General features: G+C 73.1%; 1 protein-coding gene across 2 annotated transcripts; it reads left to right on the plus strand.

Moving 5' to 3' along the window:
- The first annotated feature begins 2,604 nt into the window (after positions 1 to 2,604).
- On the plus strand, positions 2,605 to 13,587 carry ADAM11 (ADAM metallopeptidase domain 11). 2 transcript variants are annotated; one of them, XM_075443848.1, is made up of 26 exons: positions 2,605 to 2,670; positions 3,544 to 3,713; positions 5,018 to 5,094; positions 5,582 to 5,648; positions 6,174 to 6,259; positions 6,342 to 6,408; positions 6,578 to 6,626; positions 6,706 to 6,773; positions 6,915 to 6,989; positions 7,072 to 7,143; positions 7,932 to 8,098; positions 8,168 to 8,252; positions 8,339 to 8,429; positions 8,537 to 8,588; positions 8,673 to 8,772; positions 9,053 to 9,124; positions 9,197 to 9,289; positions 9,375 to 9,455; positions 9,532 to 9,582; positions 10,882 to 10,945; positions 11,035 to 11,134; positions 11,837 to 11,956; positions 12,036 to 12,189; positions 12,273 to 12,387; positions 12,645 to 12,735; positions 13,442 to 13,587. In XM_075443848.1, exons 1-26 carry the CDS (start codon positions 2,613 to 2,615, stop codon positions 13,485 to 13,487), a joined length of 2,271 nt encoding a protein of 756 aa, XP_075299963.1. In that variant the 5' UTR covers positions 2,605 to 2,612; the 3' UTR covers positions 13,488 to 13,587. The 2 variants fall into 2 exon arrangements, with proteins under 2 accessions (XP_075299963.1, XP_075299964.1); XM_075443849.1 differs by having other exon boundaries at positions 7,081 to 7,143.
- Positions 13,588 to 13,883: the final 296 nt, after the last annotated feature.

A 13,883-nucleotide genomic window follows, 5' to 3' on the forward strand; every position in this document is an offset into this window, starting at 1 on the left:
TGCTGGCTGCCCGGGGGGGGGGCTGCAGCCCGCTGCGGGGGGGGGGGCGTTGGGCTGGGGGGTGGCACCGGGTGGGTGGCGAAGGCTCGAGGGTGGGGTGAGCTGTCCCGGGGGGGGACGAGGGAAGCAAAGGGGGGGGGGGGGGTCAGGACCCCCGGCTTGGCCTTCCCGGGGGGGCTCGGGAGCCTTCCCGGGCGGGCGGCCTCTGGGGCGAGCTGGGGGCCCCCCCCGGGTGCCATCCCCAGGAGGGGGGGGGGACACCGGGCACCCCCGCGTGACAGCACCCCCCCCCGCCCACCCCTCCGTGACGGTCCGGGACGGAGCCCCCTCCCCCAGCCCCGTGGGTGCTGCCCCCCCCCCCCCCCCCAGCATCCCCCCAGTGGTGCTGGCTCCGTCCGGAGCTGGGGTCCCGCAGCCAGGGGGGGACTGGGACCAGTTGGGGACTGGGAGCCAGCTGGGGGGCCCCGTACTGGCTGGGGGTCCTGGTACTGGGAGCTCCAGTGCTGTCTGGGGGGGTCTGGTGCCGGCTGGGGACCAGTTAGGGACTGGGGACCAGTTAGGGGCTCCCCAGCAGCTGGGGGTCGGGTCCCAGCTGGGGGGTGGGGGGGGCTCAGTGTGTGCTAGGGGGGCTCCGGTCCCGGCTGGGGCGGGTACTGGTGGGTGGGGGGCCCGTACTGGCTGGGGGGAACAGCTGTCTGCCTTGTCTCCAGCGAGGCTTCGGGTGCTGTCTCCCATCACATCCTCCTGGGGAAGCTCGGGCAGGGTGGGCTGGAGGAGTGGGCAGTGAGGTGGGGTGGGAACTGGCTGAAGGGCAGAGCTCAGGGGGGACATCAGCGGCGCTGAGTCTGGTTGGAGGCCGGGAACCGGTGGTGTCCCCTGGGGTCAGTACTGGGCCCAGTCTGGTTCAACTTCTTCATCAACGACCTGGATGAAGAGTTAGAGTGTACCCTCAGCAAGTCTCCTGCTGACACCAAACTGGGAGGAGTGGTGGACACACCGGCAGGCTGTGCTGCCATCCAGCAAGACCTGGCCAGGCTGGAGAGCTGGGCAGAGGAACCTGGTGAGGTTCAACCAGGGCAAGGGCAGGGTCCTGCCCCTGGGGAGGAACAACCCCAGGCACCAGTACAGGCTGGGGCTGAGCTGCTGGAGAGCAGCTCTGCGGAGAGGGACTGGGAGTGCTGGGGGACGACAGGGTGACCATGAGCCAGCAGCGTGCCCTGGGTGCCAAGAAGGCCAATGGGATCCTGGGGTGCATGAGGAGGAGTGTGGGCAGCAGGTCAGGGAGGTTCTCCTCCCCCTCTGCTCTGCCCTGGTGAGGCCCCATCTGCAGTGCTGGGTCCAGTGCTGGGCTCCCCAGTTCAAGAAGGATGAGGAGCTACTGGAGAGAGTCCAGTGCAGGGCTGCGAGGATGAGGAGGGCACTGGAGCATCTCCCCTACGAGGAGAGGCTGAGGGAGCTGGGCTTGTGAGGAGGAGTGTGGGCAGCAGGGCGAGGGAGGTTCTCCTTCCCCTCTACACTGCCCTGGTGAGGCCCCATCTGCAGTGCTGTGTCCAGTGCTGGGCTCCCCAGTTCAAGAAGGATGAGGAGCTACTGGAGAGAGTCCAGTGCAGGGCTGCGAGGATGAGGAGGGGACGGGAGCATCTCTCCTCCGAGGAGAGGCTGAGGGAGCTGGGCTTGTTCAGCCTGGAGAAGAGAAGGCTGAGAGGGGACCTTCGAAATGCCTCTAAATATCTGCAGGGTGGGGGTCAGGAGGACGGGGCCAGACTCTTTCCAGTGGTGCCCAGTGACAGGACAAGGGGCAACGGGCACAAACTGAAGCAGAGGAAGCTCCAGCTGAACCCGAGGAAGAACTTCTTCCCTCTGAGGGTGCCGGAGCCCTGGCCCAGGCTGCCCAGGGAGGCTGTGGAGTCTCCTTCTCTGGAGATATTCCAGCCCCGCCTGGCCGCGGTGCTGTGCAGCCTGCTCTGGGTGACCCTGCTTGGGCAGGGGGCTGGGCTGGGGGACCCCAGAGGTCCCTGCCAGCCCCTGCCGTGCTGGGATTCTGTGACAGCACTGGTGTGGGGGTGTCCCGTACTGGTTGGGGTGGTGGGGTGTGGATGGGGAGGTCTGGTACTGGTGGGTACTGGTGGGTGGGGGGTCCTGTACCGGTTGGGGGTCTGGTACCAGTGGGGGGAGCCCGGTGGGGGCTGGCGGGGCCCGATCTCGGCTCCGGTCCCGGCGCTGGGGGGGCTCCGGTCCCGGGGGTCCCGGGGGGTCCGGCCCAGGAGGGGTCCCGGGGGGTCCGGCCCAGGAGGGGTCTCGGGGGGGGGTCCCGGGGGGTCCGGTCCCGGGGGTCCCGGGGGGGGTCCCGGGGGTCCCGGTGCTGCAGTGCCGCGGTGGAGCCAGCGCGGCTGCGGCAGCCGGGGCGCGCGCGGGGGGGGGCGGTCCCGGGGCGGGGCGGGGCGGGGCGCGCGCTGCCGGTGCCGCTGCCGGTGGCGGGGGGCGGGGGGCGGGGGGGGGGGCGCGGGGCCGCGCGCGCGTGCGGGGAGGCGGGGCCGGCGCTCCGGGCCGGGCCCGGGGCGGGGGCGGGGGGGGCGCGGGCCGGGCGGGCTCGGCGGGGCGATGCGGGAGCCATGAGGCGGCTGCGGGGCTGGCTGCTGGCCGCGCTGCTGGCGCTCGGCGCCCCGGCAGGTACGGACCGGCCCCCCCCCGCCATGGCCCCCCCCCCCGGCCCCGCTCCCGGCCCCGCTCCCGGCCCCGGCCCCGCCGCTGCGGGCTTTTCCCCGCACCGAGACATTTTTCCGCAGCGCCCCGGGAGGGGCCGGGCCCGCACGCCCCCCCCCCCCCCCCCCCCCCCGCCCCGCAGCCCCGCACGCCCCCCCCCCCCCCCCCCCCGCCCCGCAGCCCCCGGCCTGTCCCTCCCCCCCCCCCCGCCCCCCGTGTCCCTGTCCCCGCAGCGGCCCCTCGGGATCGGGCCCCGGGGAGTCCCCGCGCTGGCGCCGCTGTCCCCTCGGTGTCCCCCCCCCCCGTCCCCTGGGTGTCCCCTCCGGGACTGCCGCTGTGCCCGGGCCCCCCCTCCCCTTGCTGCAGGTGCAATGGCGGCCCTGGGTGTCCGTCCCCCCCCCCCCCCCCGGGTGTCCCCCCCGGACGAATCGCTCCCCCCCCCACCCCGGGACACATCGCTTCCCCCCCCCCCATCCCTCCACCGCCCCCCCGTCCCCTGGGTGCCCCCCCCGGGCCGCGCCGCAGCCCCGAGGCCCCCTCAGCTCCCCGTCCCCGCGCTGTCCCCGCACCGGCCCCCCACGTCCCCTGGGCACCCCCCGCCCGCGCTTTCCGGCTGTGTCCCCCCCTCCCCGGACACCCCACCATACCCCGGGGTCCCCCCCACGTCCCCCAGCTGTCCCACCGCGGGTCGTGTCCCCGCACCCACCCCCTGGTCCCCTGGGTGTCCCCCCCCCACGTCCCCTGGGTGTCCCCTCCGGGACGCAGAGCTGCCCTGGGGTCACCCCCGGCCCCCCCGTGCCCCCCGCCCCCCCAGGCCACCGCCATGGCTCCCGTCCCCAGGTCCGGCGGCGCAGGCCGGCTGGCGGGGGCTCGCCGGGGCGGGGGTCTCGCAGCTGACCCGGCCCAGCAGGCTGCTGGGGCAGAGCGGGGGCGGGGAGGTGCAGAGGCACCAGCTGGACACCCGGGTCAGGACTGAGCCCCGAGGAGGAGGAGCAGGAGGAGGAGGCCCCGTAAGTGAACCACGACCCCCCCGACCCGCTCGCTTTCGGGGTCCCCGGGCGGGTGGGCAGGTCCCCAGGCGGCCGCCGTCGCCGACCCGGCCGCGCCCCGACACCCGCGTGGCCACCGGCGTCCGGACCCCCGGGGACTGGTGCCGGCTGTGGGATCCCGACAGATCTGGGTGCCAGCGGGGGGAGGGATGGGATGGGAGCGGGCGGGCAGCGGGCAGTGGGGCAGGGATCGGGCAGTGGGGCAGGGATCGGGCTGTGGGGCAGGGATTGGGCCGTGGGGCAGGGATCAGGCAGTGGGGCAGGGATTGGGCCGTGGGGCAGGGGTCAGGCCGTGGGGCAGGCCGTGGGGCAGGGCCCCCGCAGCAGTGGGCCGCTGGCTGCGGTGCCGGGCGGAACAGATCGGGGCCCCGCGGGAGCAGCCCCGCACGCCCCACGCGCTGCTGACCCCCAGCCCGCGGCCGTTGCCCCCCGCCTGGGCTCGGTGCCCCCCGCCGCCCGGTGACCTTCGCCCCGCGGTGGCCCGGTTCCGGGGGGGCGGCGCAGGGAGGGGGTGGCTGCGGGCCCCGGCGCCCATCGATCCCCGCGTCCGCGCCGGATGAAAGGCGAAATACGGAGCTGCCGCCACCACCAAGGTGACGGGGACCCGGCGTCGAGTGACACCGCCGGGCGAGGCCGGGGCGGCGGCGCTGGCGGGAGCGCAGGGAGGTGCGAAGCCCGGGCGGCGCGGGGAGACGGAGCGGCGGGGGGTCCCGGGGGTCCGGGGCTGGGACCCGGCCGTGGCAGAGCCCCGGGGACCCGCTCCCGGCCGCGCCGCCGGACCATGGCCCGCGCCGTCCCCGTCCCCGCATGGCTGCGCGGCGGCAGACGGGTCCTCGTCCCCGCGTCGCCGTCCCGAGCGGGGTCCCGGCGCGGGGTCGGGACCCCCCGAGGGGACAGGCGGGTGCTGAGGGCCCCCCACCCGCGCGGCGAGCTGGCCGGGTCTCGGGCGGGCGCCGCAGAGCGCGGCGGGCGCTGCGGCCGGCAGGAACTGGGTCAGGAGCGGCGGGCGCGGGTGGGACGGCGGCACCGCCATGGCCGGGCCTCCGCGGGGCCACGCGCCGGCAGCCCCCACCCCGGGGGGCGGCTGTGGGGGCAAAACCCCAGCGTTTCCCTTCCGGGGGGATTTGGGGGGGGGTGCAAACAGAAGGGCGCCCTCGGGGGCTGCGTATTCGGGTTGGGGGTTGTTGGGTTTTTTTTTTTATTAATTTTTACTTTTCTCTGGGGGGGCCGGCGCGGGGGGGCTGGCGGCTGCGGCGCTCTGGCAGGGGCTGCACCTGGCGCAGGTGAGCTTCGTGGTGCGCGCCTTCGGCTCGGCCTTCACCCTCGACCTCCAGCTGAACCAGTGAGCAGGCAGGGGACACTCACTGTGGGGCTGGGGGCACCGGCCGTGGGGCTGGGGGCACTCACCGTGGGGCTGGGGGCACCGGCTGTGGGGCTGGGGGCACCCACTGTGGGGCTGGGGGCACCGGCCGTGGGGCTGGGGGCACTCACCGTGGGGCTGGGGGCACCGGCCGTGGGGCTGGGGGCACTCACTGTGGGGCTGGGGGCACCGGCTGTGGGAGACCCCAGGAGGAGGGTGGGGGTGGGGAAGTCGGGGGTCCCTGGGGGTGGGGGGGCTGCGCGGAGCCGTCCCAGCTCTGGTACCAGGGGGTGCAGGGGGGAGGGGCCGGGGGTGCCAGCGCCCTCCCAGAGCAGGGGGTCCCGATGCCGCTGCACGGCGGTGCTGGGCGCACGACGAGGGTCTGCGGCCGCTGCTGTCGCCCTCCTCCTCCTCTTCCTCCTCTTCCTCCCCACCGCCGCGGCCCCTCACCCGCCGCCTGCTCCCCCAGCCACCTCCTGGCATCGCGCTACGTCGAGCGGCACGTCGGCGCGGGCACCAACGGCAGCCGCAGCACGGTGAGCCGCGCGCCGCGCCGCATGGTGCTGTGCCGTGCCGTGTGGTGCCGTGCGGTGACAATGCCAATGCCACACCAACACCATGCCAAGGCCATACCAATGCCATGCCAACGCCATGCCAATGCCATGCCAACACCATGCCAACGCCATACCAAGGCCATACCAATGCCACACCAACACCATGCCTACGCCATACCAACCCCATACCAACCCCATGCCAACGCCATGCCAATGCCATGCCAATGCCATGCCAGTCCCATGCCAGTCCCATGCCAACACCATGCCAACACCATACCAAGGCCATGCCAGTGCCATGCCAACGCCATACCAACCTCATACCAACGCCATGCCAACCCCATACCAATGCCATGCCAACGCCATGCCACACCGCACCATGCCGTGCCATACCACTGCCGCACTGCGCCGTGCCGCGCCGTGCCAGCTCCCGAGGGCGGAGCCCCCAGCCCCTCGGTGCCGGCGGGGCCGGGCCGGGCGCGGGGCTCAGCCGCCGTCCCCGCTGCGCAGGGCGCGGGGGAGCACTGCTACTACCAGGGCCGGGTCCGCGGGCGGCCGCGCTCCTTCGCCGCGCTCTCCAGCTGCCACGGCCTGCGGTGAGTACCCCCGCGCCGCACGGGCGGGGGGCCGGGGGGCTGCGCCCCTCTGCGCCCCGCCACCCCCCGCCTCTCCCCGCAGCGGGGTCTTCTCGGACGGCCGAGCCACCTACCTGATCGAGCCGCGGGCGGGCGGCCAGCACGCGCAGGTGAGCGCAGCGCCGGGACGCGCCGCGTGCCTGCCTCAGTTTCCCCCCTGCGGCGTCGCGGGTCTGGCTGCAGCGGGGGGGACAGCCCTGGGGACACGGGAGCTTGGCAGCGTGTCCGTCCCCCCGCCCCGCGCACCGCCACATCCACGGCACCGTGTCCCCACGGCAGGGCCTGCGACCGCACGTCGTCCAGCGCGTGCCCAGCTGCGCCCGAGCGGGTGAGCGTGCGCGGCGGTGGCCCCGCCGGCGGTGGCCCCGGTGTCCCCGCGCCCCGCCAGCTCCGTCCCTTCCCTGCAGGCTGCCTCCTCCCCGCGCCGGGCCAGCGCCTCGCCGGCGGGTCACCGAGGCTGCGGCGACGGCGGCAGGTTGGCGGGGACCCGGGGCGGCGCGGGGCGGGGGACAAGGACGGGTGGCCCCGGTTGGGTGGCTGTGGCACGGGCGCTGCTCGGGCGCGGGGGGCCCGGGGGGCCGAAGCCCCTCGGCTCAGCCGCGCGCTCCCGCCGCAGGTCCGCCGCGCCCAGCACACGGTGCACAGCGAGACCAAGTACATCGAGCTGGCGGTGGTCAACGACCACCAGCTGGTAAGGGCAGGGGGCCCGGGGTGGGGGGGCCGGCGCGGGGTCAGGGTGGCCCCCCCCACCCCAACCCCCGCTGCCCCCCCAGTTCTTGCAGCTCCGCAGGTCCGTGGTGCTCACCAGCAACTTCGCCAAGTCCGTGGTCAACCTGGCCGACATGGTGAGGGGCTTTGGGTGCCGGGGGGGGGGGGCCGTCCCCGGGGGTCTGTGTCTGGGGGGGTTTGTCCCCAGGGGGGGTGTCCCCAGCACAGGTGGAGTTGTCTCCAGGAGGTTGGTTCCTGGTGGGTTTATCCCTGGTGGGGTTGTCCCCAGCATGGGTGGGGTTGTCTCCAGGAGGTCGGTTCCTGGTGGGGTTGTCTCCAGTTCATGGTGGGACTGTCCCTGGTGGGGTTGTCCCCAGTACAGGTGGGGTTGTCTCCAGGAGGTTGGTCCCTGGTTGGGTTGTCTCCAGTTCATGGTGGGACTGTCCCTGGTGGGGTTGTCCCCAGCATGGGTGGGTTTGTCCCTGGCAGGGGCAGGTTGATGCCCAGTGCCCGACGGGTCTGTCCCTGGGCAGTTGTCCTCTGGGGTTTGTCCCCGGTGGGTTTGGACCCCAGGGGACAGGTCCCCAGCACCGGTGGGTTTGTCCCCAGGAGCTGGTCCCTGGCTGCTGGTGGGTTTGTCCCCAGGGTTTTGGTCCCCAACACCCAGTTGGTTTGGCCCTGGGGGAGGTTTGTCTGTGGCGCCCGGTGGCTTTGTCCCCAGGGATTGGTCCCTGGTGGCTTTGGGTCTGGAGATGCTGTCCCCAGCTCCTGGTGGGTTTGTCCCCAAGGGTTGGTCCCTGGTGGCTTTGGGACACTGTCCCCAGCTCCCGGTGGGTTTGTCCCCAAGGGTTGGTCCTTGGTGCCCGGCGGGTTGTCCCTTGGCGGGGTGTTCCTCGTCCCCAGCGCCGTCCCCTCGTCCCCGCAGATCTACAAGGAGCAGCTCAACACGCGCATCGTGCTGGTGGCCATGGAGACGTGGGCCGCTGAGGACCGGATCCGCGTGGGCGAGGACTCCCTGGAGACCCTCCACGAGTTCGCCAAGTCCCGGCGCGAGGGCCCGGCGGCGCGCAGCGACACCGTCCACCTCTTCTCGTGAGCGCGGCGGCCGCGTCCCCTCCCCGCGGCCCGGAGCCCCCGTCCCCACCCTCCTCTTCCTCGCAGGGGTCGGACCTTCCAGAGCAGCCGCAGCGGCGCGGCCTTCGTGGGGGGCATCTGCTCGCCCGCCCGCGCGGCCGGCGTCAACGAGGTGGGTGCGGTGAGCCCCCCGCCCCGCGCGAGCGGGCTGGGGACGGCGCGGGGGTCCCCACGTGACGCCGCGTCCCTCCGGCGCAGTACGGCAACGTGGCGGCCATGGCGGTGACGCTGGCGCAGACGCTGGGGCAGAACGTGGGCATGATGTGGAACCAGCACCGCGCGGCCGCAGGTACCGGCCGCCAGCCCCCCGCCCCGGGCTGGGGACACCGGGGGGCACGCGGCGGTGGCACCGCGCCGGCGGCGGGACCCCCCCCAGCCCCTCTCCTCGCCTCGCAGGGGACTGCCGGTGCCCGGACGCCTGGCTGGGCTGCATCATGGAGGACACAGGGTGGGTGCCCCCGTCCCCCGTCGCCGGGGGTCCTGCCCGGTTCCGGGGTGACGCCGGGGGGTGACGGCAGCCCCCCGCCCCCAGGTACTACCTCCCGCGGAAGTTCTCGCGCTGCAGCGTGGACGAGTACAGCCAGTTCCTGCAGGACGGCGGCGGCAGCTGCCTCTTCAACAAACCCCTCAAGGTGAGGGGTCCCCGGCCCCCCGGCCCCGCTGCGGGGGGAGCGATGGCTCCGAGGGTCCCTCGGGACTCGCAGCCTCCCCCACCCCCTGCCACCTCCAAGGTGACCGCGCTGGGGTCAAACCCGGCGTCCCCAACCCTCACGGCTGATGGCAGCGGTTTGGGGGTCCCGGCGTCCCCCCGAGGACGCGATGCCCTTTTCGGGGGGCTCGCGGCCGCACCCGCCTTGGGGACCCCCCCCCACAACCTCTCGCTTCCCCCCTCCCCCCGCTCGGTCCCGGCAGCTCCTGGACCCTCCGGAGTGCGGCAACGGCTTCGTGGAGGCGGGCGAGGAGTGCGACTGCGGCTCGCTGGCGGTGAGCGGGGCGCGCGCTGCGCCGGGGCGGCCGCGGGGCTGACGCGGGGCTGACGCGGGCGCCGTCCCCCAGGAGTGCGCCAGGAGCGGGGGCAACTGCTGCAAGAAGTGCACGCTGACCCACGACGCCATGTGCAGCGACGGGCTCTGCTGCAGGGCCTGCAAGGTGCGGGGGCGGGGGGCGGGGGTCCGGCGAGGCGCCGGCGTCCCCGTGCCGCGGGCGCTGACGCGGTGACGTCCCCGCGGCGCAGTACGAGCCGCGCGGCGTGTCCTGCCGGGAGGCCGTGAACGAGTGCGACATCCCCGAGAGCTGCACCGGCGACTCCAGCCAGGTGAGCCGGGCCGGGGGGGGGACACACGGCGGGGACACGTTGCGGGGCCATGCGGCATCACCCGTGTCTCCTCCAGTGTCCCCCCAACCTCCACAAGCTGGACGGCTACTTCTGCGAAAACGAGCAGGTGAGGCCAGCCCGGCGCGGTGGGACATCCCCGGGGGGCTCGGGCACATCCCAAGGGTCAGACACATCCCTTGGGGTCCACCACATCCCCGGGGGGCTCGGGCACATCCTCATGGGGCTTGGGCATGTCCCAAGGGTTGGAAACATCCTTTGGGGTCCACCATGTCCCTGTGGAACTCGGGCATGTCCCCACGGGGCACGGGCACATCGCAAGGGTTGGACACGTCCTTTGGGGTCCACCACATCCCCATGGGCCTCGGGCACATCCCGTGGAGCTCGGGCACGTCCTCATGGGGCTCAGGCATGTCCCAAGGGTTGGACACATCCCTTGGGCTCCACCACATCCTCATGGGGCTCAGGCACGTCCCAAGGGTTGGACACATCCCTTGGGCTCCACCACATCCTCATGGGGCTCAGGCACGTCCCAAGGGTTGGACATGTCCCTTGGGGTTCACCACATCCCCATGGAGTTCGGGCACGTCCCAAGGGTTGGACACATCCCTTGGGGTCCACCACAGCCTTGTGGGGCTTGGGCACATTCCAAGGGTTGGGCTCATCCCTTCAGCCCCCCCGTGGGGCTCGGGCACATCCTCATGGGACTCGGGCACCTCCCCAGGGTTGGATGCATCCCTTGGGGTCCACCACGTCCCCGTGGGGTTCGGGCACATCCCATGGAGCTCGGGGATATCCCAAGGGTTGGACGCATCCCTTGAGGTCCACCACATCCTCATGGGACTTGGGCATGTCCCAAGGGTTGGATGCATTGCTTGGGGTCCACCACGTCCCCATGGGGCTCAGGCACATCCTGTGGAGGTCAGGCATGTCCTCATGGGGCTTGGGCACGTCCCAAGGGTTGGACACATCCCTTGGGGTCCACCACATCCTCATGGGGCTTGGGCACATCCCAAGGGTTGTGCTCATCTGTTGGGCTCCTCCGTGGGGCTCGGACACATCCTCATGGGACACAGGCATGTCCCCAGGGTTGCACGCATCCCTTGGGGTCCACCACGTCCCCGTGGGGTTCGGGCACATCCCATGGAGCTCAGGGATGTCCCAAGGGTTGGATGCATCCCTTGGGGTTTACCATGTGTCTGTGGGGCTTGGGCACATCCCATGGAGGTCAGGCACGTCCTCATGGGACTTGGGCACGTCCCAAGGGTTGGATGCATCCCTTGGGGTCCACCACGTCACCGTGGAGCTCAGGCAGGTCCCCTTTGCGTTGTCCTTGCCCCACCACGGCCGCGCACCCACGCGCGCGTGCAAGCCCCTCCCCAGCCGCGCGCTCTCGCCCCGCTCCCAGGGACGCTGCTACGGCGGGCGCTGCAAGACCAGAGACCGGCAGTGCAACGCGCTGTGGGGCCGGGGTGAGCGCCGGGGGCTCTGCCGGGCTGGGGGGCCGGGCTGGGGGCGCCGGGCTGGGGGGGCCCAGCGGGTGACCCCCGTCTGCCCCCAGGCTCAGCCGAGCGCTTCTGCTACGAGAAGCTGAACGTGGAGGGGACGGAGCGGGGCAGCTGCGGGCGCGAGGGCCGGGGCTGGCTGCAGTGCAACAAGCAGTGAGTGAGCCCCGTCCCCGCGTCCCCTCGGGGTGCCCGCGGCCGCCGCGGCGATGCCACCATGGCGATGCCACCGCGGCGATGCCACCGTGGTGATCCCACCATGGTGATCCCACCATGGCCATGCCACCGTGGCGATGCCACCACGGTGATGCCACCACGGTGATGTCACTGTGGTGATGCCACTGTGGTGATGCCACTGCGGCGATGCCACATGGTGATGCCACTGTGGTGATGCTGGTGTGGCGATGCCACCGTGGTGATCCCACCATGGCGATGCCACCGCGGTGATGCCACCACGGCGATGCCACCGTGGTGATCCCACCATGGTGATGCCACTGCGGTGATGCCACTGTGGTGATCCCACCATGGCGATACCACTGTGGCCGTGCCACCATGGCCATGCTACCGTGGCGATGCCACTGCGGCGATGCCACCATGGCCATGCCACCGTGGCGATGCCACCGTGGTGATGCCACCATGGCGATGCCACTGCGGTGATGCCACCATGGCCATGCCACCGTGGCGATGCCACCGTGGTGATGCCACCATGGCCATGCCACCATGGCGATGCCACTGCGGCGATGCCACTGTGGTGATGCCACCGTGGCCATGCCACCGTGGTGATGCCACCATGGTGATGCCACCGCGGTGATGCCACCATGGCCATGCCACCGCGGCGATGCCACGCCTGCCTTGCAGGGACGTCCTCTGCGGCTTCCTCCTCTGCGCCAACATCTCGGGCGCGCCGCGGCTGGGCGAGCTCAGCGGCGAGATCGCTGCCACCACCTTCTTCCACCAGAACCGCTACGTGGACTGCAGGTGGGTGCCCCGCGGCGACGTCCCCCGCGTCGGGGTGCCGGGGGCCGCGGCGTCACCCGCTGCCGCCGTCCCGGCGCAGGGGGGGCCACGTGCGGCTGGCGGACGGCGCGGAGCTGAGCTTCGTGGAGGACGGGACGCCCTGCGGGCCCGGCATGCTCTGCCTTGCCCGCCGCTGCCTCCCCGCCACCGCCTTCAACTTCAGCGCCTGCCCCGGCAGCTGCTTCGACCACGGGGTGAGGGGCGCGGGGACGCGGCGGGGGCGCAGGGGGGGACAGGGGGTCGCGGCGTGGCGGGGGGTGACGCTGGGCGCCCGCAGGTCTGCAGCAACGAGGGGAAGTGCATCTGCCGGGCGGAGTGGACGGGGAAGGACTGCAGCGTCTACGACCCCGTCCCCGAGCCGCGGCCGACGGGGGAGACGGAGCGGTACAAGGGTCCGTGCGCGGGGCGGGGGGCGGGGGGCTCCCCGTGTCCCCGCCGCCCCCGTCCCCACGCGCTGGGCTGCCCCGCTCGGTCCCCAGGCACCCCCGGGGTCCCGTCTCACCATCCCCCCCCCCCCCCCGGTGCCAGCGCTCAGCTGGGTCGTGTCCCCCCCCCAAGGTCCCCACAGCGCTGGGGTGGCCCTGGGGCTGTGTGTCCCCCCCAGCTGACGTGTGTCCCTGTCCCCTCCCCCCTGTCCCCTCTGTCACAGGTCCCAGCGGCACCAACATCATCATCGGCTCCATCGCGGGGGCCGTGCTGGTGGCTGCCATCGTCCTGGGGGGGACAGGCTGGGGATTTAAGTAAGCAGCGGCCGCGTGGCTTTGTCCCCTCCGCTGCTGTCACCGTCACGGCCACGGCCCCCCCGCACACCGTCACCACGCCAGGGCCAGGCCCCGGGTGGGGGCACCGCCAGTGTGTGCCCCCCCCCCCCCAGACTGGGCATCCCCTGCGGTGCGGCCGCCTGGGAGCTGCGGAGGGCAGGGCCCCTTGTCCCTTGTCCCTGCCTTGTCCCTTGTCCCCAGCCCCTGCCTGCACACCCAATGGGGGGGCTCACTGTCCCCCCACCCCTTGCTCGCTCCTGGCCATGTCCCCACGCATGGGGGGGGGCTGTGTGGGTGTCCCCCATGTCCTGTGCTGGGCCCCATCGGGAGCAGGGACGCTGCGGGGTGACCGGGTGACACAGCGGGGACACTGTGGGGTGACAGGGGGACACGGGGGGTGACAGGGTGACACAGAGGGGACGCTGCGGGGTGACCGGGTGACACAGCAGGGACACGGGGGGGTGACAGGGGGACACGGGGGGTGACAGGGTGACACAGAGGGGACGCTGCAGGGTGACCGGGTGACACAGCAGGGACACGGGGGGGTGACAGGGGGACACAGCGGGGACACGGGGTGACAGGGGGACGCGGGGGGGTGACAGGGTGACACAGGGGCTGACGGTGACACAGCGGGGACACAGGGGGTGGCACTAACGCTCCTCTCCTCTGCCCCCCGCCGCCCCAGGAACATCCGCCGAGGAAGGTACGACCCGGCGCAGCAGGGAGTGTGACCGCCCCCCCCCATGTCCCCGTCCCGTCCCCCCCGGCAGCCCGACGGCGTGGGAGCCCGTCTGTCCTGTCGCTGTCTGTCCGGCCGTGCTGTCTCCATCTCTGTGCCCCCCCCAGCGGGAAAGAGACGGTGGTTGGGGGGGATGGGGGGGCTGCCAGCCCCCCCCCCTCCCCCGCGCTGGCTCTTTTCGGCTCAGTGTCCCCCCGTGTGTCCCCCCCCCCCCCGTGTCACAGCCCTGCACTAAACGCCCCCCCCCACTTCTGTGTTGCAGGTCCGGGGGGGCCTGAGCAGAGCTGCTCTGCTCCCCCCCCCCCCCCAGCGCCTCATTAACAGCAATTAAACGGGGCGCTGCTGCCGAGGAGGAGCGCAGGGGGGCACCCGGGACCCCCCCCCCCCG

The sequence above is a fragment of the Opisthocomus hoazin genome, chromosome 26, assembly GCF_030867145.1.
Source record: "Opisthocomus hoazin isolate bOpiHoa1 chromosome 26, bOpiHoa1.hap1, whole genome shotgun sequence".
Classification (NCBI taxonomy): domain Eukaryota; kingdom Metazoa; phylum Chordata; class Aves; order Opisthocomiformes; family Opisthocomidae; genus Opisthocomus; species Opisthocomus hoazin.